This window comes from Panthera tigris, chromosome C2, assembly GCF_018350195.1.
Source record: "Panthera tigris isolate Pti1 chromosome C2, P.tigris_Pti1_mat1.1, whole genome shotgun sequence".
Taxonomy (NCBI): Eukaryota; Metazoa; Chordata; class Mammalia; order Carnivora; family Felidae; genus Panthera; species Panthera tigris.
In genome coordinates, this window is record NC_056668.1 from 66629015 (window position 1) to 66654889 (window position 25875).

The 25875-nt window shown below is 37.3% G+C and overlaps 1 protein-coding gene across 5 annotated transcripts in view; it reads right to left on the reverse strand.

Moving 5' to 3' along the window:
- POLQ (DNA polymerase theta) overlaps window positions 1–25483 on the reverse strand; it is a 157749-nt gene extending 132266 nt beyond the window's left edge. For 3 of the 5 annotated variants that reach the window (XR_006222195.1, XM_042999132.1, XM_007098338.3), the window contains exons 1-9: window positions 25195–25481; window positions 24545–24724; window positions 22430–22560; window positions 20626–20782; window positions 18878–18986; window positions 14920–15139; window positions 12199–12346; window positions 8832–8978; window positions 1069–1281 (exon numbers count right to left, since the gene is read on the reverse strand). Coding sequence is in view for 4 of the 5 variants with exons in the window: in XM_042999132.1 (XP_042855066.1) it covers window positions 1069–1281; window positions 8832–8978; window positions 12199–12346; window positions 14920–15139; window positions 18878–18986; window positions 20626–20782; window positions 22430–22560; window positions 24545–24724; window positions 25195–25375 (1486 nt within the window). In the remaining variant the exon portion in view is untranslated. Of the gene's footprint in view, window positions 1–1068; window positions 1282–8831; window positions 8979–12198; window positions 12347–14919; window positions 15140–18877; window positions 18987–20625; window positions 20783–22429; window positions 22561–24544; window positions 24725–25194 lie in introns of all 5 variants that reach the window. The other 2 variants (XM_042999133.1, XM_042999134.1) reach the window with 2 other exon arrangements.
- Window positions 25484–25875: the final 392 nt, after the last annotated feature.

Below are 25875 nucleotides of genomic sequence, written 5' to 3' on the forward strand. Positions count from 1 at the left end.
AGTTGGGAAATGTAACCATGTGACTAAGTTCTGGCAGACTGGATGTGAGGAGAAATACTTAGTGCAACTTCTGAGAAGTGCCCTTAAGGGATAAGTTGTGTCCTTTACTTCCTCATCGCCCCTTCCTGATGGTTGAAATGCAGATGTGATGACAGACAAATCAAGTCATTCTAATAGTCACTTCCTTGTGTACTACCTAGGTTTTTGCACCCAGACTATTCCACTTATTTTCCCATTAAGACTTTCCCTTTTCTCCTGGATATCCTAATGTTCTTCAGCAACCATAGAACTATTTTTTTACATACAGTATAATATTAGTCAATAAAATACATCCTAGAGAAGAAAGATGAGATGACAGAGAACTTCCTCCCAAAGCTCTTTAATGTTGTAAGACTTATAACAATTTTGTCACACCCATAATTATCTACCAAGTTAGTAATAACATTTGCTGCTACCTCAATATTTAATTCAAACAAGACTCTTCCTCATTGCTTAAGACATAACTTCTGCTTAGTTTCTGTTAATGTTACCATTACTTGCTGACAGAAGAAACTAAAAAGGTGTTTTCAGAACCAGCACCATTTTAGAGAGAAAATAATGGTATGTGAAATTCCTATTCCTAAATGTAAGAGTACTTTCCAGCTCTCAGTATCCCTCCTTTGAAGTCTTAGGTCAGTCACCTAAGCAGAACTAAAACCCCATGAAAATTACTCCCTTCATTAGCACTAAATAGATTATACTGGAAATTAAAAATCATCTTCTAGCTAATATGATAAATCATTTTGATTAGAATAATACTGAATCATTTCACCATATATAAATCTTAATTTTACATTAAGAGAAAATCAATGGCTAATGATATATGAAAATTATAACTTACATTCATTATAAATATTAAGCAAATCAAAAACATGACATTAGTGCTTTGGATAACAAAGAAATACAAAAAAAAAAAAAAAAAAGAAATACAGCATGATGAGAAATCAATTGGCAGGCATCAGTCAGATTTCAAGTAGACTGACACTGTCCTTCACCAATGCTATTACAATTAAAATCAAACTCACTTACCTACTGTGTCTACCCCTTTCCTGCCAGCACGACCAACCATCTGCTTATAAGTAAGAATATCTAGAGGTCGACCACTGAAAATCGGAGTACGAATAATTACACGACGTGCTGGTAAATTCACCCCAGATGAAAGAGTAGAAGTTGCTGCCAAAACCCGAATCTGACCTTGACGGAAGGCTCCTTCAATGATATCCCTCTCCTCAAAAGTAAGACCTAACAAAAGGAAGTTACAATAACATATATTTATTAATGAATATATGAAATAATGAATATAATGAAAATACTGTACTTGATTACTTACAAATGGATCTGGGAATCTACTAGAAACTTCTAAAGATTTTTACAAGCTATTGTTACGACCGTAAACAACATCTTTATGTCACCACAGTCTATCTTTAAGAGTATAATCTGCCTCCCCTAGTATACTTTTTTTTTAAATATGAAATTTATTGTAAATTGGTTTCCATACAACACCCAGTGCTCATCCCAACAGGTGCCCTCCTCAATACCCATCACCCACCCTCCCCGCCCTCCCACCCCCCATTAACCCTCAGTTTGTCCTCAGTTTTTAAGAGTCTCTTATGCTTTGGCTCTCTCCCACTCTAACCTTTTTTTTTTTTTTTTCCTTCCCCTCCCCCACGGTCTTCTTTGTTAAGTTTCTCAGGATCCACATAAAAGTGAAAACATATGATATATGTCTTTCTCTGTATGGCTTATTTCCCTTAGCATAACACTCTCCAGTTCCATCCACGTTGCTACAATAGGCCATATTTCATTCTTTCTCATTGACACATAGTATTCCATTGTGTATATAAACCACAATTTCTTTATCCATTCATCAGTTGATGGACATTTAGGCTCTTTCCATAATTTGGCTATTGTTGAAAGTGCTGCTATAAATATTGGGGTACAAGTGCCCTGATGCATCAGCACTCCTGTATCCCTTGGGTAAATTGCTAGCAGTGCTATTGCTGGGTCATAGGATAGGTCTATTTTTAATTTTTTGAGGAACCTCCACATTGTTTTCCAGCGTGGCTGCACCAGTTTGCATTCCCACCAACAGTACAAGAGGGTTCCCGTTTCTCCACATCCTCTCCAGCATCTATAGTCTCCTGATTTGTTCATTTTAGCCACTCTGACTGGCGTGAGGTGGTATCTGAGTGTGGTTTTGATTTGTATCTCCCTGATGAGGAGTGACGTTGAGCATCTTTTCATGTGCCTGTTGGCCATCTGGATGTCTTCTTTAGAGAAGTGTCAGTTCATGTTTTCTGCCCATTTCTTCACCAGATTATTTGTTTTTTGGGTGTGGAGCTTGGTGAGTTCTTTATAGATTTTGGATACTAGCCCTTTGTCTGATATGTCATTTACAAATATCTTTTCCCATTCTGTTGGTTGCATTTTAGTTTTGTTGATTGTTTCCTTTGCAGTGCAGAAGTTATCTTCATGAGGTCCCAATAGTTCATTTTTGCTTTTAATTCCCTTGCCTTTGGGGATGTGTCAAGTAAGAAATTGCTGCGGCTGAGGTCAGAGAGATTTTTTTCCTGCTTTCTCCTCTAGGGTTTTGATGGTTTCCTGTCCCACATTCAGGTCCTTTATCCATTTTGAGTTTGTTTTTGTGAATGGTATGAGAAAGTGGTCTAGTTTCAGCCTTCTGCATGTTGCTGTCCAGTTCTCCCAGCACCATTTGTTAAAGAGACTGTCTTTTTTCCATTGGATGGTCTTTCCTGCTTTGTCAAAGATTAGTTGGCCATACTTTTGTGGGTCCAGTTCTGGGGTTTCTATTCTATTCCATTGGTCCATGTGTCTGTTTTTGTGCTAATACCATGCTGTCTTGATGATGACAGCTTTGTAGTAGAGGCTACAGTCTGGGATTGTGATGCCTCCTGCTTTGGTCTTCTTCTTCAAAATTACTTTGACTATTCGGGGCCTTTGTGGTTCCATACAAATTTTAGGATTGCTTGTTCTAGCTTCAAGAAGAATGCTGGTGCAATTTCGATTGGGATTGCATTGAATGTGTAGAAAGCTTTGGGTAGTATTGACATTTTAACAATATTTATTCTTCCAATCCATGAGCATGGAAAGTTTTTCCATTTCTTTATATCTTCTTCAATTTCCTTCATAAGCTTTCTATAGTTTTCAGCATACAGATCTTTTTTTTACATCTTTGGTTAGGTTTATTCCTAGGTATTTTATGCTTCTTGGTGCAATTGTGAATGGGATCAGTTCCTTTATTTGTCTTTCTGTTGTTTCATTATTAGTGTATAAGAATGCAACTGATTTATGTACATTGATTTTGTATCCTGCAACTTTGCTGAATTCATGTATCAGTTCTAACAGACTTTTGGTGGAGTCTATCTGGTTTTCCATGTATAATATCATGTCATATGCAAAAAGTGAAAGCTTGACTTCTTCATTGCCAATTTTGATGCCTTTGATTTCCTTTTGTTGTCTAATTGCTGATGCTAGCACTTCCAACACTATGTTAAACAACAGCAGTGAGAGTGGACATCTCTGTCATGTTCCTGATCTCAGGGAGAAAGCTGTCAGTTTTTCCCCATAGAGGATGATATTAGCTGTGGGCTTTACATAAATGGCTTTTTTGATGTTTAAGTATGTTCCTTCTATCCTGACTTTCTCGAGGGTTTTTATTAAGAAAGGATGCTGAATTTTGTCAAATGCTTTTTCTGCATCGATTGATGGGATCATATGGTTCTTACCTTTTCTTTCATTAATGCGATGTATCACATTGATTGACTTGCGAATGTTGAACCAGCCCTACAGCCCAGGAATGAATCCCACTTGATCATGGTGTATAATTCTTTTTATATGCTATTGAATTCGATTTGCTAGTATCTTATTGAGAATTTTTGCATCCATCCATCATCACCATCAGGGATATTGGCCTGTAGTTCTCTTTTTTTGCTGGGTCTCTGTCTGGTTTAGGAATCAAAGTACTGCTGGCTTCATAGAATGAGTCTGGAAGTTGTCCTTCCCTTTCTAGTTTTTGGAATAGCTTGAGAAGGATAGGTATTATCTCTGCTTTAAATGTCTGGTAGAATTCCCCTGGGAAGTCATCTGGTCCTGGACTCTTACTTGTTGGGAGATTTTTGATAACTGATTCAATTTCTTTGCTGGTTATGGGTCTGTTCAAGTTTTCTATTTCTTTCTGATTGAGTTTTGGAAGTGTGTGGGTGTTTAGGAATTTGTCCATTTCTTCCAGGTTGTCCAGTTTATTGGCATATAATTTTTTATAGTATTCCCTGATAATTGCTTGTATTTCTGAGGGATTGGTTGTAATAATTCCATTTTCATTCATGATTTTATCCATTTGGACCATCTCCCTTTTCTTTTTGAGAAGCTTGGCTAGAGGTTTATCAATTTTGTTTATTTTTTCAAAAAACCAACTCTTGGTTTCATTGATCTGCTCTACAGTTCTTTTAGATTCTATATTGTTTATTTTGACTCTGATCTTTATTATTTCTCTTCTTCTGCTGGGTTTGGGGTGTCTTTGCTGTTCTGCTTCTATTTCCTTTAGGTGTGCTGTTAGATTTTGTAATTGGGTTTTTTTTTTGTTTCTTGAGATAGGCCTGGATTGCAATGTATTTTCCTCTCAGGACTGCTTTTGCTGCATCCCAAAGCGTTTGGATTGTTGTATTTTCATTTTCGTTTGTTTCCATATATTTTTTAATTTCTCTTCTAATTGCCTGGTTGACCCACTCATTCTTTAGTAGGATGTTCTTTAACCTCCATGCTTGTGGAGGTTTTCTAGACTTTTTCTGTGGTTGATTTCAAGCTTCATAGCATTGTCGTCTGAAAATATGCATGGTATGATCTCAATTCTTTTATACTTAAGAAGGGCTGTTTTGTGATCCAGTATGTGATCTATCTTGGAGTATGTTCCATGTGCACTCGAGAAGAAAGTATATTCTGTTGCTTTGGGATGCAGAGTTCTCAATATATCTGTCAAGTCCATATGATCCAATGTATCATTCAGGACCCCTGTTTCTTTATTGATCCTGTGTCTAGATGATCTATCCATTGTTGTAAGTGAAGTATTAAAGTCCCCTGCAATTACCACATTCTTATCAATAAGGTTGCTTATGTTTGTGAGTAATGGTTTTATATATTTGGGGGCTCCGGTATTCGGCGCATAGACATTTATAATTGTTAGCTCTTCCTGATGGATAGACCCTGTGATTATTATATAATGCTCTTCTTCATCTCTTGTTACAGCCTTTAATTTAAAGTCTAGCTTGTCTGATATAAGTATGGCTACTCCAGCTTTCTTCTGACTTCCAGTAGCATGATAGATAGTTTTCTATCCCCTCACTTTCAATCTGAAGGTGTCCTCAGGTCTAAAACGAGTCTCTTGTAAACAGCAAATAGAAGGGTCTTGTTTTTTTCCATTCCTTTACCTTATGTCTTTTGATTGGAGCATTTAGTCCATTTACATTCAGTGTTATTATAGAAAGATGCGGGTTTAGAGTCATTGTGATGTCTGTAGGTTTCATGCTTGTAGTGATGTCTCTGGTACTTTGTGGTCCTTGCAACATTTCACTCACAGAATCCCCCTTAGGATCTCTTTGTAGGGCTGGTTTAGTGGTGATGAATTCCTTCAGTTTTTGTTTGTTTGGGAAGACATTTATCTCTCCTTCTATTCTGAATGACAGACTTGCTGGATAAAGGATTCTTGGCTGCATATTTTTTTTTCTGTTCATCACATTGAAGATTTCCTGCCATTCCTTTCTGGCTTGCCAAGTTTCAGTAGATAGATCTGTCACTAATCTTATCGGTCTCCCTTTATATGTTAGAGCGTGTTTATCCCTAGCTGCTTTCAGAATTTTCTCTTTATCCTTGTATTTTGCCAGTTTCACTATGCTATGTCCTGCAGAAGATTGATTCAAGTTACATCTGAAGGGAGTTCTCTGTGCCTCTTGGATTTCAGTGCCTTTTTCCTTCCCCAGATCAGGGAAGTTCTCAGCTATGATTTGTTCAAGTACACCTTCAGCCTCTTTCTCTCTCTCGTCCTCCTCTGGAATTCCTATTATACGGCTATTGTTGTGTTTCATTGCATCATTTAGTTCTCTAATTCTCCCCTCATACTCCTGGATTTTTTTTAATCTCTCTTTTTCTCAGCTTCCTCTTTTTCCATAATTTTATCTTCTAATTCACCTATTCTCTCCTCTGCCTCTTCAATCTGAGCTATGGTCACCTCCATTTTATTTTACACTTCATTTATAGCATTTTTTAGCTCCTCCTGACTGTTTCTTAGTCCCTTGATCTCTATAGCAATAGATTCTCTGCCATCCTCTATACTTTTTTCAAGCCCAACGATTAATTTTATGACTATTATTTTAAATTTATGTTCCGTTATATTGCTTAAATCATTTTTGATCAATTGGTTAGCTGTCGCTACTTCCTGGAGTTTCTTTTGAGGAGAATTCTTCCGTTTTATCATTTTGGATAGTCCCTGGAGTGGCGCAGAACTGCAGGGCACTTCCCTTGTGCTGTCTAGAATAACTTGTGTTGGTGGGCGGGGCCGCAGTCAGACCTGATGTCTGTCCCCAGCCCACAGCTTGGGCCACAGTCAGACTGGTGTGTACCTTATCTTCCCCTCTCCCAGGGGCAGGACTCACTGTGGAGTGGTATGGCCCCTATGGGGGCTACTTGCACACTGCCAGGCTTGTGGTGCTGCTTCTATGGGATCTGGAGTATTAGCCGAGGTGGATCCTCAAGGTGCACAGGGGCAGGAGGGGCAGGCTTAGCTCGCTTTGCCATGGGTGGTCCCCTGCGGAAGGGGCCCTGCAGCACCGGGAGGGAGGCAGGCAGACCTGTCGGAGGGATGGATCCACAGAAGCACAGCATTGGGTGTTTGTGCAGTGCAAGCAAGTTCGGTGACAGAAACTGGTTCCCTTTGGGATTTTGGCTGGGGGATGGGAGAGGGAGATGATGCTGGCCAACGCCTTTGTTCCCTGCCGAGCTGAGGTCTGTCTTCTGCGGCTCAACACCTCTCCCTCCCGTTGTCCTCTCGCCCTCCCACTCTCCGAGCAGAGCTGTTGACTTATAACATTCCAGATGTTAAGTCCCGCTGGCTGTCAGAACTCAAGCAGTCTGGCCCCTCCACTTTTACAAGCCAGACTCAGGGCTCTGCCTTGCCAGGTGGGCTGCCCCTCCACCCCACCGGCTCCCTCCTGCCAGTCCATGTAGTGCGCACCGCCCCTCCGCCCTTCCTACCCTCTTCCATGGGCCTCTTGTCTACGCTTGGCTCTGGAGAATCCATTCTGCTAGACCTCTGGCAGTTTTCTGGGTTATTTAGGCAGATGTGGGTGGAATCTAAGTGATCAGCAGGACGCGATGGGCCCAGCGTCCTCCTACACTGCCATCTTCTCCTGCATTCCCCTCTAGTATACTTCTATCTCATCTTCTAGACCAGGGTGGGCAAACTTTTTCTGTATATATTTTAGGCTTTGCAAGACAGATGGTCTGTGTCAACCCTACCACCGTCAAATGAAAGCAGCCACAGAACAAATGAGCATGACTGTGTTCCAATACAACTTTACGAAAATAAATGGTGTGCTGGATTTGACCAGCAGACTGCAGTTTGTTGACCTCTGTTCTAGAAAATGAACTCACTGAGCATAGAGACATTGCTTATGCATCACACTATCTTCAGGGTCTATCCAACACAGTGGTCAGGCACAGTTTTGACATAAATAAATGCTAAAGAATATATATACAAGTAAATGAAAAAAGTATATACAATATATACTTATCTAGATTATTTTTAATTTTATTTAAAAAATCAAAAGGATTGGGTGCTTGGGTGGCTCAGTTAGTTGAGCGTCAAACTTCGGCTCAGGTCAAGAGTTCACTGTTCATGAGTTCAAGCCCCGTGTTGGGCTCTCTGCTATAGTTCAGAGCCTGGAGCCTACTTCCAATTCTATGTCTCCCTCTCTCTCTACCTCTCCCTTGCTCACACTCTGTCCCCCTCTCTCTCTCAAAAAAAAAAAATAATAATAATAATTTAAAAAATATCAAAAAGATTGAGGTTCTAGTTTATAAATTAAGTAGTGGGTCCACAGGTATTCATTTTATTAATATGCATAAGTTAAATATAATAAAAATATCTTGTATGCTTATATATACACATATATTTTAAAATTTATTTATGTACACGTAATGAAAATTTTAAATAAATTAAAAAGGTTAAATTCCTAATTTTAGGAACTATATATTCTTAATCATATTCTTAGTACATATAATCATGGACAAACCACCCTCTGAAAGAAGTTATTTAGTTCAGTGACTGTATAATCCTTGCAATTTTGACCTGTTTTATTTTTAAACACTTCTAGTGCTCTCAAAATACAATATGACAATTTCTAAAATTAATTTGATTTTGATATATTTGTAAGTATATTTCAATACCCCTTAAGATAAAAGGAAACACTCAGAGTAGCATAAAATTAGGGTAGCAAATACCTGTCTAACCTAAATTTTAAGGAAACAAAATGTAGAAAGGTAACAATTATAGAATTCACTTCTCCAAGGGAACAAAAAAGCCTTTATGTAGTTTTATATACTATACAGATAAGTAAACTAAACGTGTTTTATTCTTGTTTAATCTTGATCACACAATTTCTTAAAATGAAATCTAAGAGTATTAGACTGACAAGAAATCAAATGCACACAAATATAAATGTGAAGGAATTATAAGGATATTTGGAGGGGGCTTCTTAATAACAGATTACAAATATGGATACCTGCATGATGAAATGCTACTCCCCATGGTATAGTTTTTTGCAATACAGAGTCCAATCCTGAAGGTGAACGTTTTAACTGATCCATCACTTCTAGGAGACTCTTTTGTTCCAGTACCACTGGTGGAAGTTCAGATGATCTTACCAATCCTGTCACAGAAAAATTATCAACACTGTTCACCTCTGGATAGACCTCCTTAAGTGCTATCTGCCTAAGTCAGGACAGAGCTAAATATCAGGGTAATGGTTCTAAAATTACCATATATAATAATTAGCTGAACATCTTTTAAAAATACTGATGGCTGGCTCTCACTCTTGGCCATTGTGATGTAATAGGATGCAACCTAGACATAAGGAATTTTTAAATCTCCTAGATGATTCTAATGTGCACCAAAGTTTAGAAAGCACTGTAGTAGAGTGAGGCCAAGCCCACAAGAGGGGACAAAGGACCCAGCTAAGGAAGGAGAGGATTACAGATACTACCACTCAGAGCCTAAAAATCAAAATCCTTGCTCATCAGTATACTCTCACACAATAGGCATCCTTGAGTCTCAAGTAGGAGCCCAAGAAATGGCATTCCAAATAGGAAATGGTCATAGAGGAAATGATGGGAGAGAGAGAAAACAAACTTAACAGAACGCCAATAGACTTAATACTGACCAATAATAATTGTAGATTCTCCACTTATAATTCTAGTAACGACAGCCTTTAAATTCTCTGAAAATCATTTTATATACCAGTTTTTGCAAGGATGTGGATCACCTTGTGCATAATTGCCTCCATGCAAAAGTCAGATATATTAAATGGCAAAACAGAAAATTCAGCAGACCATTTGGCATAGGTATAGGTATATAAAATCTAGTTTTAAATAACTGTAAGTGTTTGTATATGGTAGAGAATACTCGGAAATGTCATTTTCTTTGTGAGAAGGCGCTAAGCCTTTGAAACCAGCATCACTTGATATCAGACTAAATGTCTTGTTTGAATAAAAAGACTGAAAGGAAGGATGAATAAAAAGCAAATATACAATGTCCCCCTAAAGGTTCAGAAAAATGGAAGTGCCAATGCTCAATAAAAATGATTAAAATGTGTGCAAAAAAAAAAAAAAAAAATCCTTGCTCAAAGTGTGTCCCATCAACCAGCAGTGTCAGAACCACCTAGGAACCTATTTCTGTGTGACAATTTTTCTAGCCTATTTGCCACTAATGTGGTAATTAATCACATATTACCTTCTGTTTTTGTCTCTCTGTGTAACCTGCTCCCTTAGTAAGCAAGACCTCAACTTTTTTAGGTGTAGGAACTATGTTTTCTTTAAAGAATCTCCCAAACTTTTGGATTTCTGAACTAGCAAATTTCTCATAAGATATATTTTTAATATAGCTTCTATTTCCTAATTAAAAAAATATTTTAGGTAAACTTTTCTTAAAATTTTAAAGACTCAGAGGGGCGCCTAGGTGGCTCAGTTGGCTGGGCATCAAACTTCAGCTCAGGACATGATCTTGTGGTCCGTGAGTTCGAGCCCCACATTGGGCTCCGTGCTGACAGCTCAGAGCATGGAGCCTGCTTTGGATTCTGTGTCTCCCTTTCTCTGGCCCTCCCCCACTCACACTCTGTCTCACTCTCTCTCTCTCAAAAATAAATAAACATTAAAAAAAAATTGGGGGGCACTGGGTGGCTCAGTCGGTGGAGCGTCCGACTTTGGCTCCTGTCATGATCTCACAGTTTGTGAGTTTGAGCCCCACGTTGGGCTCTGTGCTGACAGCTCAGAGCCTGGAACCTGCTTTGGATTCTGTGTCCTCCCTCTCTCTCTGCTCCTAACCCACTCACATTCTGTTTCTGTCTCTCTCAAAAATAAATAAACATTTAAAAAAAAAAGTTTTTTTTAATTAAAAAAAATTTTAAAGACTCAGAGAGGCTTGTCAATGTTTTATTATGCTAAGTACAATTAAACATTTTTTTTAAACTACCATTGATTGATACCTTTATTTCCGAAGAAAAGTCATTTTAACATAAAAGAAATTAGTAGGGATAATTTCAGAATTTAAACTTCAGCTTTACAAAAAATGTGCTGCCTTGTCTTTACTTTTCTAGTGAAAAGTTCATCATAGCCCAGGCTCCAATTTAAGCACCAGGATTTGGGAACCCTTGTGATAAATCAAAATGACAGAATCTCAAGCAAAGAAGGTAATAATAATATTTCTGGCTATCAAAGGAATTTAAGTTATTATGGTACAACATAAAGAATATAAATGGCATAGTATAGGAAACATCAATCAGGAGGGAAATAAAAGCAGTATTATAATGTTGGGCTGGAGTCTTCCCAAAATAAACTTCAAGCAAAGTTTACTTGTTAGATCTAAGCTTGAGGTATCTATCACCTATCCTCATGACTGCAGTAGCATAATGAATTCATAAAATATCCTAATATTCTGTGACCAGAACTGGTTGGTCTCTGTCTTCTCTACACCTATCTTGGACCCCAAGGGACCACAGGTTAGCAAAAGTGGTGAGGGAACAGTGCTCATCCTAGAATCAGTAAAATATATACTAATAGTCATAGCTATACACTAAATTATTCCTCAGCAATAAAAAAGAATCAGTTTGATAGATTTAACAACCTGGATGAATCTTAAAAATACCATGCTGAAAGAAGCCAAACATAAAACACACAAACATACTATATAATTTCATTTATATGAAATTCTTAGAAAAGTCACAACTAATCTAGAGAAACAGAAAGCAGATCAGAGGTTGCCTGGGGCTAACAATAGAGAGGAGATTGATAGCTAAAGAGCAAAGATTACATTTTAGGATGATAAAATGTTCTATATGTTCATTAGAGTAGGGATTAAACAAATGTATACAATTGTTAAAATTCATTAAATTATGTAATTCAAATGGGTACCTTGTATTGTGTATAAATTAAACCTTAATTAAAGCTGCTTTTAAAATACATATGTGTTTATATACATACATATGTATATGTGTGTGATTCTTTCTTAGAGTTTGGAAATATAAAGAGAGAGATGTCTGATTTCTCTAGAAAAATGTGCATATGAAATTTTATATATAATTTAGGAGCTTCAAAGATATCTCTCAAAACCCATGGACCCCAGATGAAGAATCTTGTATGTTTAGTAGTATGCACCTGTATAAATCCAGTATTACAAAAATCTGAAGGTTAGCCTGAGTGTATGTATACATTGTCTATAATGAGGATAAGGAGAGGAGCATAGTTTTGTAAAGGAGTGTCCAGTGGGCAGGTGGAGGCAATGATCAAAGAGAACTATACTTTATTTATATAATCATTAACATTACTTTTAAGCAAATATACTGAAAATAGAGGCTTTCATTTCCATCAGTAACTTACCCTCAGCTTGATGGTGTAGGTTATAAAACTCACGGGCAATGATATCTGCCAACTTCTCACACCATTTCTTTGATGGACAGAAAAGTAATACTGAATGGTTATCACAAATGGTCTCATAACATAAACTAACAACATGGTCCTCATCTCCCTAAAAAAGAAAGAGAAATAGTCATTTTAGTGGTCTTTCAAAACATTTCACATCAGTTTCAAGTCACTCATTTTGCTTATTGGGGAAGGTTTTTTTCTACTGAAAGGTATAATAAAAACCCGTTACAAAGTCAGTAACAAAGAAAAAGCAAGAGAAAAAAAAGAAATAAGCTTCCTTATGATGCAAGGTAATTTCAGGTAGAACAAAGTATATGTAAATGTCTAGTAGCCCAGTGAGTTCTCAAAACTGGAAGGTCAGTGTGTTTAACTGGATTAATTCATTCATTCATTCACTTGATGAACAAACATTTACTACATACCAGATACTGTTCTAGGTACTGGAGATAAAGAACAAAGCAGAAAAAAAGCTCTGCCCTCAGAATTTTACTACTCCAGTAAGAAGGGATTGATAATAACAAAAACAAGCTAAGTAAAACGCACAGAATTTTGAAGAGTGCTAAAAATAAAATGGAAAATAGGGACCAGGAAAGGGAGGACATTATAATTTAGATGAGTTAGCCAGGGAAGGTCTCAGAAAGTGACATTTGAGTAAAGGTCCAAAGGTGAAAGAGTAAACCATGCTGATGAGTGGGGGGAAAGCATTCCAGACAGAGAGAACCTGAGGTAGAAGATTCTTGGTATATCATAGAACAGCAATGTGGCTGTGGTGGGAGTGAGAAGGAATGTAGTAGGTGAGCTCAGAGCACTAAGGGGCTGGGGACAGATCACATAGGGCATTATAGGCTACCAAAAAGAGGCTGGCCTTCATTCGAAATGAAACAAGGAAGCATTCCAAGTTTGGGAACATAATGGTTATGTGATCGGATGCTCATTTAAAAAGAAAATTTTTTTAATGTTTTTATTTATTTTGGAGACAGAGAGAGAGTATGAGCAGGGGCAGGGCAGAGAGAGAGGGAGACACAGAATCTGAAGCAGGCTCCAGGCTCTGACCTGTCAGCACAGAGCCCGACACGGGGCTCAAACTCAGAGACTGTGAGATCATGACCTGAGCTGAAGTCAGATGCTCAACCGACTGAGCCACCCAGGCACCCCTCGGATGCTCATTTTAAATAGATCACTAGCTCCTGATTTAAGCATAGACTGAAAGGGAGAAGGTGGGAAATAGAAAGATCAATTTGGAGACTATTTCAATAATCCAAATAAGGGTCAAGTGATTCAAATAGGGTGGAGGCATAGACATAATAATAGAAAGAGATTAATAGGACAGTAAATAAATGTGTTTACATATATATTTCATTGAGGTAACCAAGGCACAGTCTGCTGCAGTTTGGGGTACTGAGCAAAACAACTGAATAAGATTCCATGCCAGGCATACAGAGGCTACAAATGCAGACCTATGAGAGTACTGAAACGTGAATTTACTCCTAGTACCAACTCCAGCTGTTTCAGTACTCAGAGGCACAGCTCTTTATAAAATGTGAAGATGCCCCACTCCACAGATGATGAATCAGTTTTTTAATGTCAGGATTGAAAAATCAGACCTAAAAAAATACTGTGAACTAAAATTTTTTAACTGTATTTATCAGTGTGTGAGGAAATTTATCATTCATCAAACACTTCCTAGATGCCAGTTTTTTAAAACTATACTTCATTCTTACAATAAGTGTTACATCGCATTTTATAGAGGAAGACAGTATGTTCAGAGAGGTTTTGTGATTCAACTAATATCAGTCATATCAAGAATCTCTATGGAATACCAGAAATAGGTCTGACTCCAAAAATGTTTTTCCCCGTTACTATATAATTACTACTTAACAAAAGTTTCATTTTCCACATTAGTATTTAGTAAGTAAACTAAACCATAAGAAAATCTTTTCCCAGTTAAAAAGAAAAATCTACAAAATTAGTTATTACTTATTATTTATATTATTTTCTATTACTTATACTTACTGGAAATGATAATTTTTTTTTAAGTTTGACAGAGTATGAGTGGGGGAGGGGGAGGGACAGAGAGAGAGGAAGAGAGAGAATCTCAAGCAGACCTTGCACCGTGAACAGAGCCTGATGCAGGGCTCAAACCCAGCAACTGTGAGATCATGACCTGAACTGAAACTAAGAGTCGGACGCTTAACCACCTGAGCCACCCAGGTGCCCCACAAAATGATAATCATTTAAATTCAAGGCACAACTACATTTCCTCTCTCACCATCACCACCAGTTATTTAAGATGAAACCAATTAGCTTAATATTAAGTAATCCTTCTGGGGCACCTGGGTGGCTCAGTCGATTGAGCAATCGACTTCGGCTCAGGTCATGATCTTGCGGTTCACAGGTTCGACCTTTGGGCTCTGTGCTGACAGCTTGGAGCCTGCTTTGGATTCTGTGTCTCCCTCTCTCTCTGCCCCTCCCCGATCACACTCTGTCTCTCTGTCTCAAAAATAAATAAAAAAATTTTTTTTAAATAAAAAAAAATATTAATAATCCTTCTGATGGTGATGTAAAGCATATTCAACTACTTTGCAACCACTAACTTATATAACTCAAAAATTGTTAACAACTTGCTAGAAAATGCAATCAAACACTGGGAATACTTATCGAAGAATACTGACTTACCTTTACTTGTAGACGGGGCTGAAATTCCCTCACAAGTTTCATTGAAGAATCATATATAGAATTTCCAATTTTTACTGACTCCAACAGTGGTACAGGACGAAAGTTGGTGTGGTAGAGTTCAGCATTTAACCAGGAAGCCACAAGCTCCAAATTAGGAAGAGTAGCACTCATGCCAACAATCTGCACAGCATTAGACAGAGGACTGGCTAAATCTGTCTGGCTGTAAAAAATAAACGAAAATGATGCTAAAAGACACATAGTATTAATTACAAATAGTGTTGCTAACAATATTTTTGTTCATGTCCTTCAGGACATACACCAAGTCATTTTTAAGGTACACACCTAGAAATAAAATTACTGGGTTATAACTTATCTTCAATTTTATTAATGTCAAACTGGTTTCCAGAGACGGTACCAAAGTATCTCCATAATCCATGTGTGTTTTATTGTTCCACATCTTGTCACCACTTAGTTAAAAAAAAAAAAAAAAAAAAGATGCCAATCTTTTTTTTCTTTTTTAATTTATTGTCAAGTTAGCTAACATACAGTGTAGTCTTGGCTTCAGGAGTGGATTCCATGATTCATCACTTACATATAACACCCAGTGCTCATCCCAACATGTACCCCCCTTAATGCCCATCACCCATATTCTCCAACCCCCAAACCCCCATCCCATCAACCCTTAGTTTGTTCTCTGTATTTAAGAGTCTCTTATGGTTTTCCTCCGTTTGTAACTTATTTTTCCTTCCCTTCCCCTATATTCATCTGTTGTGTTTCTCAAATTCCACATATGAGTGAAACCATATGATATCTTTCTCTAACTGACTTATTTCACTTAGCATAATACCCTCCAGTTCCATCCACGTTGGTGCAAATGCCAATCTTTTTAATGTTAGCCATTTTGGAAAGTGTGTGGTAATATCCCCTTGAGGAAGTAGTTTACATCTCCTTGATTAGTAATGGTATTAAGACCATTTCATGTTTATGGACCATTTGGATACCATCTTATAAATGCCTGTTGAAGGTGCTTGCCCATTGACGTATTGGGTTTTTTCTTCTTGATCATAGAAGTGTGTGAATGTTCTAGATAATAACTTTCCTCTTTCAATAAGTTTTGCTCTTGTCTTTATTTATTTCCTTCTACTTTCTGTGGCATTATTTTACTATTCTTTTTCTAAGTTCTTGAGATGAATAATGCATTAATTTTTCAGTCTCTCTTCTTTAATAATATATGCACTTTATACTATCAAGTTCCCTTTAAACTTTAGCTACATTTCAAAAGTTTTGTTAGGAGATATGCCTTCAAACTATCTTCCAATTTCTACTGTGATTACTTTTTTGACCCAAAAATGGGTCAAAATGTTTTTCCCAATTTCCAGTGTGAATTTTCTAGTCATGCCTCTCCTATATTTATTTCTAGTTGAATCCCATTTGTCAGAGAATACATTTTAAGTGACTTAAACCCTTTAAAATATATTGCTTTATGGCTCAGCATTAGTACAAATTTACTATGTTCACTGAAAGGAACATTCTGCTTTTATTTGGTAATTCTTCTACATACATCCATTAGGTCAAATTTGGTAATTGTATTAGTCACATCTTCTATATCCCTACTGCTTTAGGACATAGATGATTATCTCCATGTTTTCTCATATACTGCAAAAGGTGTTAAAATCTCCCTAGACTGAAACATAAGAGCTCCCAGATTGAAAGAATCTATTGAGTACTGAGTACAATGAACAAAAATGGAACACCAAGACACATCAGCATGAAATTTCACAACACTGAGAAATAAAAGGAGCCCTAAAAACTCCCAGAGAGAATTAAAACATTTTATACAAAGGACAAAGGATAAGCATGGCATGGGATTTCTCAACACTAACAAGAAAATGAAGTAATGTCTTAAAAACTCTAAAGTTTTTAAGTAATAAGTAGTAAGTAAGTAGTAAGTAGTAAGTAACTTAAGTAACTTAAGTAGTAAGTAAGTTTTTAATGAAGTAATGTCTTAAAAACTCTAAAGGAAATCTTGACTTTTATACCTGGACAATCTATGAGATAGCTATAAAACATTTCAGACATGAAAATTTTCAAAAAAAATCACATGCGTAATAGCCTGTACACTAAAATAAAGTGGATTTTCCTGAAAGATGTCCTCACCAAAATGAGGAAAACATAAATTATCCAAAAAAGGGGTGCTCTGATTCAAGCAAAAAGTAATAGGAATGAATGATAATGATAAAGAAAGATCCTAAAATAAGTGCTGTGCAGCACATACATATGTAGTTTACCCACCTATCCAGATTGGAACAGTTCAGAAGGCTTTTGGAGAAACTTCAAGAAGATGAATTTGGTATAATAGCAAATGTGTTAAAACATATTGGATGAAAATTTACATAAGTGGGAAAGAGGCTGGAGGTCAATCAGTGATAAGGACATAGAAAACCAAACCATTAGGGTGCCCGGGTGGCTCAGTCGGTTGAGCGTCCCACTCTTGATTTCAGTTCAGGTCATAATCCCAGGACTGTGGGATGGAGTCCTGCATCAGATTCCATGCTGAGCATGGAGTCTGCTTAAGATTCCCTCTCTCCCTCCCTCTCCTCTTCTCTCCAGTTCACACACTCACATAATAAATACAAAATAAAAGAAAAACAACAACAACAAAACACAGGCCATCAAACAAATAAACAAAAAAAACATTTATTAATTTCAGAGAAAATAAAACATTATTTAGAAAGTAAAAGTAGTCACAATATATACTACATGGCTCAGTTGGCAATGGCATGTATAGTCCTAACAGCATAACACTAAATATTGATCTGAGCAAAATTATGACATAACAGTATTTGGAGAATGGGAAGGTGATGAGAAGACAGAGACTGTGGGGTGGAGGGGAGGTGATGGGAGACTCGGTTGGGTAAGTAAAGAATATAAAAAAGAGCTAGGATTTGAAGGGGCACATGTACCCCAATGTTTATAACAGCACTATCAACAATAGCCAAATTATGGAAAGAGCCCAAATGTCCATCGACCGGCAAATGAATAAAAAAGATGTGTTATATATATATACAATGGAATATTACTTGGTGATCAAAAAGAATGAAATCTTGCCATTTACAACAACAGTATGCTAAATGAAATAAATCAGGCAGAAAAAAAACTATCATATGATTTCACTCATATGTAGGATTTAAGAAACAAAACAGATGAACATAGGGGAAGGAAGGAAAAATAAGATAAAAATAGGGAGGCAAACCATAAGAGACTCTTAAATACAGAAAACAAACTGAAGGTTGCTGGAGGGGAGGTAGGTCGGGAGACGGGCTAAATGGGTAACAGGCATTAAGGAGGGCACTTGTTGGAATGAGCACTGGGGGTTATATATAAGTGATGAATCACTAAATTCTATTTCTGAAACCATTCTTATACTATATGTTAACTAACTTGGATTTAAAGAAAAGTAAAAAATAAATACATACATACATACTGAAATGAGAAAAAAAGAGCTAGATCTTCATCTTCCACAGTAAGTAATCAATATAAACTGTAAAACTAAAAACTCAAGTGGTTACATTTAGAGATAACACTATAAATAATTGTTTTTAAAGCTATGAGAGTTGAAAGTAGTTACCTCTGGTAAGTGGAGGATGAAGAAATGCTATTTTTCAAAATTAGCTTTGACTACTTAAATACAATGAATGTATAACTGACAAATACAAAAACTGGATTTTTAAAATTTTATCATAAAAATGGTGAGTAGTCAGAAATTTTTAAATGTTTACAAAATAAAATCACTCTCAGTCTTATGTACTTCTTTTGGAATAAAAACTAACTGCTATACATGAGTTTGTTCTAAATAGGCACTATTCTACTTCTTTAATTTATTTAATTCATACCTATTCTGCAGACCCTTTCTCAACATTGCTAGAATATCAGGAACTCAGTTATTTCAGGTACTTACCAAGATGCTGACTTATGAGTAATATAGCAAATCTTAGTCAGCAAAAGTTCCAGCAGATACCCTCGGTGAGAGTCTCCCAGCATATGCAATTCATCCACAACCACCATTCCTAGATTTTACAAAATTTCACAATTTCAAGAAAAATTTTAAAAGACCCAATATCTTATACAGTAAGTAGCTGTCGTTACTATAATATATTGCAGGTGATACAAATTTCTAACCCTAACACAAAAATTAGATTTCACATAGTAGATGATCCTTTTTCAAGACATTTCAGGCATCATAAGTGGTCCTACTATAAGTATTCTGGATCTAAAAATCAATGATTAGCTAAATCAGGGCTAACTCAGAGAAAACTGCCTCTTATTACTCAGACACTTCTTTATTGGCAACCTTGTAGAAATGTATGTACAATGAGACATCAAATACATTTATGACAGTTATTCAGTGTATTGACTTTTCTATGGGGGAAAACAGCCAGGGCAACCATACTGATGTTAGGAAGTTGCTTAGAAAAACAAGATCAGATCAAGAAGAAAGAAGTGATTTTAAGAGATGTTTTTGTTGGAAGTGATAGGCTAGTGAATCACCCTACTACAAAACATAAATATGACCGTAATTCCCTTCTCCACTACTTAGTGAATTAAACCAGTCTGTGCACTTGGAATAGTGCTCAAGAATAATTGAAAATTTAGTATCAACCAACACCTCCTTTAAAGGTCATCATGTCATGGTTTTCACAGGCGGTGGTATCCTCCCTACAAATCTTGCCCACCAAAATCAAGATCTTTCAGGTCTATTTCCTAATGGCATGATGTTCCTTTTCCTCATTGGTAAGCTATCTCAAAATCATATGGCATGATAAGTTATTTCAACATTTATTCACTCACTCATTCAAAAAATATTTATTCTCCCTAGTGTGCCAGGCACTGTGCTCAATATATTAGATATAAGACTTAATAAGATTCTATTGCAATCCTCAACGTATTTATAATCCAATTGGATCACAAGTAATAAGACAATTCTGATACAAATTGGTGAATGTGATTTCTCTAAGCTTTATAGAGCAGAGCCATGTCTTATTAATCTTTGATTTCACTCCTCACTCCTAACCTACTCCTACTTTACCATTTAAGTTCACCAGGTTCTCAATGAATGGCTAACTGATATTCCTGCTGCTTCTGTTGCTGCTACAACCATTCTCTTCCTGTTGCTATCTCTACATAGACTTTCCTAAGAGGTTATTAAAGAAAAAAAAAAGTATTAAGGTAGAAAATCTTCCTAGAGTCCTAAGTTCAAATACAGTATCAGCTTCTATAGCTCCCTACAATTTCCCTGCTAAATGGTAGCCTCTGAGAAGAGGCCAAATCTAGATATCTTAGCATTAGAACATGATAATGAATATACATACACAGTAACTGTGGATATGACAGAACAGCCCCAGCATGCTTCCTTCTATTCTTGGTAAAGTTTAGACAGAAGAGAAATAATGAGAAATGACTTGAGGGCTCAAGGATATCCTCTATGTTTTGTAAAGTATATACAAGGAAATAGTCAATTAACAGCAGCAGGACACAATTTTTTTTTTTAAACAGAGTTCCTAACATTACAGATGCCAATTCTCAACTTCAGAAATAGATGACAGACAGTAAGAAAAAACATGGGACACGTAGAAATCACAAAAGCTCCACTCCATTCCAACAAAAAATAGCAACAGAAAGTATTTGCTTATTTCCTACTTTTCTTACCTAATAGGTCCATCTTATTTTCCTCTATAAGGCGATTGATTAGACCATTGGCTCTCTCAATGGTGCAGACAGCAATATCCAAGGAAGAGAAATGCCTTGTGGGGGAGGCGCTGCCCATATAACCGTCCACATTTATTCCTACTTCCTGAAACAGACTCTGAATTGAGTAAAAAGGAACAATACAGGTAAAAATATTTGAAATTCATGAATTGTAGATTGGTTCTATTCCACGACACAGACATAAGTATCAAAAGATATTTATTAGATTACTGTTGGTTGTTCCTAGCCAGGATACACTGGTTCTTTTTAGAATCATATACTAAAAATATGAAGTTTAGAACTGACAAAACTCAGAACAGAGATTTTCTGTTAAGACAAAGCCAAATAAAATTAAGTATGCCATTTTAATGATAGTATTAAAGCAGCATTTCCTAGAGCTATTTATAGAAATTAAAATTGGGGGAAAAAAACTACCTTAAGCACTAAATTTTTATTCTAAAAACATGCAAGATACTAGGTCTTTTTTTAAACACTAATGTAACACTTTAAGAAACAAATTTATACTTCATGAAAAAAATATTCTTACTATACCACTAATTTCTTATACAATGGAAGTTTTCAAAAGTCAAATGCAGTGGGACTTTGATGTTAATTTTCTTTTAGTTTAAATTGTAACTAACATACCTTCTTAATAAAAAGGATCCTTTCATCATTTTGTTACTTTGGTCTAAGTTGAGAGGATGTGGGACCAGCTTTGTTGGCTATTTGGCCTCTGAAATAACTGTTAAAAAGATTTATAGAACCATTGAATTTGAGAGCTGTTCATTCAATAAAATGTTTGAGTGTTTATTGAGTTAACCCATAGTTTGAGGGTTAACATCCTCATTTTAAGAATGAAAATACTGATGCCCAGGAGATTATGTGCCTGGTCTGAAAACATAGTTAATGGCAACTGGGACTAGAATCCAGATTTTCTGGACCACCAGTACAATAGTCTTGCCATTCCAACACGGCATTTTTTCACTGCAGAAATCACAATAGTAACTTTATTCTACTTAATGAAACACTGTATTTGTAAAAATGGCTTAAAAACCAGTGAGTATCATACAAATAAAAAACATTACTCACTTTTGCAGAATAGAACAGACCACAGGCTTGAAGTGGTATATGATTCTACCTAAGCACCAATGGATTTTGTTCTTCTTCCCTTAAATATTCCCGAACGGCTCTCAGGATAGGATATGTTTCTGTAAATACCCTTTCCTTTCCATGTTTCTCTCTAATCCTACTATTCAGCTAAAATGCTGATTTTTAATTTATGACTCAATCAGCATGAGTATTATGTTTACTTCCTAAGGGAAAGTTTATAAATTTTAACACAATTTCCAATCATTCTTTTGATTTGATGACCCTTTCTCTTTTATGCAATATTTTTAAAGTTTCTCTTTGGGGCGCCTGGGTGGCTCAGTCGGTTGAGCGTCTGACTTCAGCTCAGGTCATAATCTCGCAGTTTGTGAATTCAAGCCCCGCATCGGGCTCTGTGCTGATAGCTCAGAGCCTGAAGCCTGCTTCGCATTCTGTGTCTCCCCGTCTCTCTGCCCCTTCCCTGCTCATACTCAGTGTCTCTCTGTCTCTCAATAATAAATAAATGTTAAAAAAAATTATTTTTTAATAAAAAAAAAGTTTCTCTTCATAAATGGTCAACTTTCAAAGCAACACTGGGATGCAATAAAAGAAACTTATTATTAACACAGCCCCAATAACAGGTCTTATCACAATAATGTTCTTAGTACAAGAACATTACCTGGAGATAGTATTTCTTCTCTTTAGCCACAGAGACAAAGGGCAAAATAAACAAAGCTTTCTTCCGCATTTCCAAAACCCTCTTCAACATAAGTAGTTCAGCAACAAGAGTCTTTCCAGCACTTGTCGGAGCTAAAACATATTATTCCATAAGGTTATCATAAAGAGAAGTAATATTTGACATACTGCACAAATAAATGTTTTAAACTACATCCAGTAACTACAGGGCCTAAGACTAACCTATCATTAAGGCCCCTACTAGCATTTGAAAACTTTATATGCTTAAACCCCACTGACTTCAAACCAGGGTTCTAGATAGCCTCACACAGAAGAGAATTATTAAACAAATCCTTTTTGGAACAATAAATGATGAATATTGAGTCCCTAGTTTGTATCTAAAGATCCTTTAAGTACTGAATGGTTAAAAGCCCTGCTTTGAGGAAGGAGATAAACAACTTTAATATATTGTGATAGGAACTATGATAGAAGCTGAGAGAGAAGAGCTGTAACAAAGTTTATGGGAAGGAAATAGAAGTTATGAGAAGACAATGGAAGAGGAAAGGAATGTCAAGCAAAAGAAACAGCATGTGCAAAGGCCTGGAGGAAAACCTGGTGAATTCAGATGACAGTAATTTAGTAAGCCTGAAATAAAATCAGTAGGAGTAAGAGAAGATAAATGAATGTGCCACATGAAAAAGAATTTTATAATCCCACCACATAAGGACTTTAGAATTTATCCTGAAAGCAACACAGAATGATGAGTTTCATAAAAAGGAGTGGCAAGATCATGCACTTTATAAAGACCACTTTGGGTGCAGAGGCAGAACAAAACCAGAGAGAAAAGATAAACTAGTTATAAGGCTACTCCATAATCTAGAAGATGATAGCATAATCTACAAGAGAGAGGATAATAAGCTAGGTTATGTACCTAAAAACAGAGAGTAGTCAGAATCAAGCTATTTGGGATAATACACACTGGACTTGGTAATTAATTGATATAAGTTGGTGACCAGAGATATGAATGACACTCAAGTTTTGGTTTAAGCAGTGGAAATGGTCAGGCCATTCTACCACTGTCACCAGTTAGCATTTATTGTGTACCTTCTACATGCCAAGAACTCTTCTAAGCATTCTCTCATGCTTTCTATTAATATGCTCTCTATTAATTGCCACAGGCGGCAAGTGTTAGTTTTCAAACCCAACCAATCTGATTCCACACTCTGAACTTATTTCTAATGATAACTCTGTATTTGCTGCAGCCATAAGGAAAGACCTGGATCACTCAACTTCAGAGAAAACTGATACAAAGAAAGTGCATCTTACCAAGTAAGTTCTAAAGTCAGCACAGTAAAAAAATTAAGTAGTATGAATGCCAGAGTTGCTCTTGAAAGCCTATATATATCTTGTATAAAGCAAATTACACGCAGTTTTGTGTATGCAACCCTGTAAAGCGAGTCAATTTATAAATAAATAATGTATAATGTTCATACACCGTAAGGCAACTGAGATCAACGGAGCAGGAGCAGGGGCAGGGGCCGGGGGGGGGGGGGGCAGGGAGAACATATTTACATTTCCCTTGCACACTCATCCTGGGACATGTTTGTTGAGAGGAATGGCAAGCAGAACAGCTCTCCTCAAATTGTCTGCTTTTGGGGGCACCCGCGTGGCTCAATCTGTTGAGCGTCCGACTATGGCTCAGGTCATGATCTTGCAGTTTCTGAGTTCAGCCCCACATCAGGCTCTGTGCTGACAGTTCAGAGCCTGGAGCCTGCTTCGGATTCTGTGTCTCATTCTCTCTCAAGCCCCTCCCCCACTTGTGCTTTGTCTCTCTCTGTCTCTCCAAAAGCAATGTAAAAAAAAATTTTAATTGTCTGTTTTGCTCTCTACCAACCACCAATATAATGGAATTTGCATAATTTAAGTATGTATATGAGACTCCACTTTTCATATTTTAAGACTTAAGACTTTCTCTAGTTATAAATCACTGTCTCATTCACTTTTTAAAACTACCTCATAACTACTACCTTTTAACTACTTCATAACCACCTCAATAGAGTATCCTTTACATTCATGTCTTTAAAGTAATAAAGAAATTAATTTGCACAAATTTTAATACCTGAATAGACTAAATTCTTTCCTTCCAGGACTTGTCCAAGCAAAAGGCACTCTGCCTGCCACTCAAACATCTTTTTTACACCAAAACTGTGATATTTCTCCAGAACCGCGGCAGGAAGTCCCCAGTTTGCCAACAGCAACTTGTCCATTTGATCGTCAGAAACTGTCTGCTTGCATTCCCCTTTCAGGAAAGAAAAAAGTAATTAAGAGTTGAATCTAATTCTAATATATGACTTCAGTAGTCCTCCACCGTGTTTTGGAATCCCTGTGTGTTGGAGTGAGGCTATATAGAGCATATCCTGACATAAAGCATTTTCCCATATAAGGATCTGTAAGGAGTCCTGGGCACTATTAGGCGTTGAGCCTCCCACAGATGATTAGACTGGCCACTAGGAAGTTGTTTCTGTAAAGGTCGAATGACCCACAAACCACTTGAATATTATCACGAGGCTGTTGCCCAATATGCACGTCCATGTCCTAACAGAAAGTGACCTTCCACACCAGTCAGGAGTCACAAACTGAGAAAGGGAGTAGAAGCCTAGCAGGCTGTGCAAACAAGCAAGCTCTGTGCTGTAATTACGTACACCTTCTGACACGTGGCTGGGCAGAGCTGCCCACCTCACCCGCCGCCCCCAGAGGGCCCGAGAGTACCTGCAGCTGCTGCTGGCGGGCGACCGAGGTCCTTCAAGCAGCGCCCCAGGCCTGGGGGAGGACTCAGCACCGGCCCTGAGGGGAGCAGGGGGCTGTCATTACTGTCACAGCAGCTTCCCGAGAAGGAGTCCGAGCCTGATGCTGAACGTCGCCGTTTCCCACTCCAGCGCGGAAGATTCATCGCGAACTCTTCTTGGCCATTCAGGGAAAGCCACAGTCCCAGCGTCTTCCCACACGGTAGAAACAGGGCCTGATGACAGGTGTAGTCACCATCTTCCCGCCACGGTTTTCAAACAGACCTCCCAACCCGCGCCGGAACCATAGAGTTCTCAGTGGTGAGAGTATCCTGAAAAACCATAGAATCGTGGGGAAGGAGCGTCTCTCAGTGGTGTCCTAGACCTCCAGTCTCTAACCTTCTTTGTGGGTTAGGGTCAGAGAAGCTAAACTGGGCCTGGTTGGGGGGCGGGGAGGGGGGAGACTCGGTATATATAACCTGCACTTATAATCGGGTTAGCCTAAGCACTTTTTTGGGTCCATTTCTGATTTGAATAGCAAGATTTACTAACTTCAAAAAGTGAGTTGCCCTTTATAGGTAGATCAGGGAAATAACTCTTCTTAAAGTGTTGTATTAAAAAATTATAGCAGATTATGTGTGCAAAATATTATACAAGTGAAACCTCG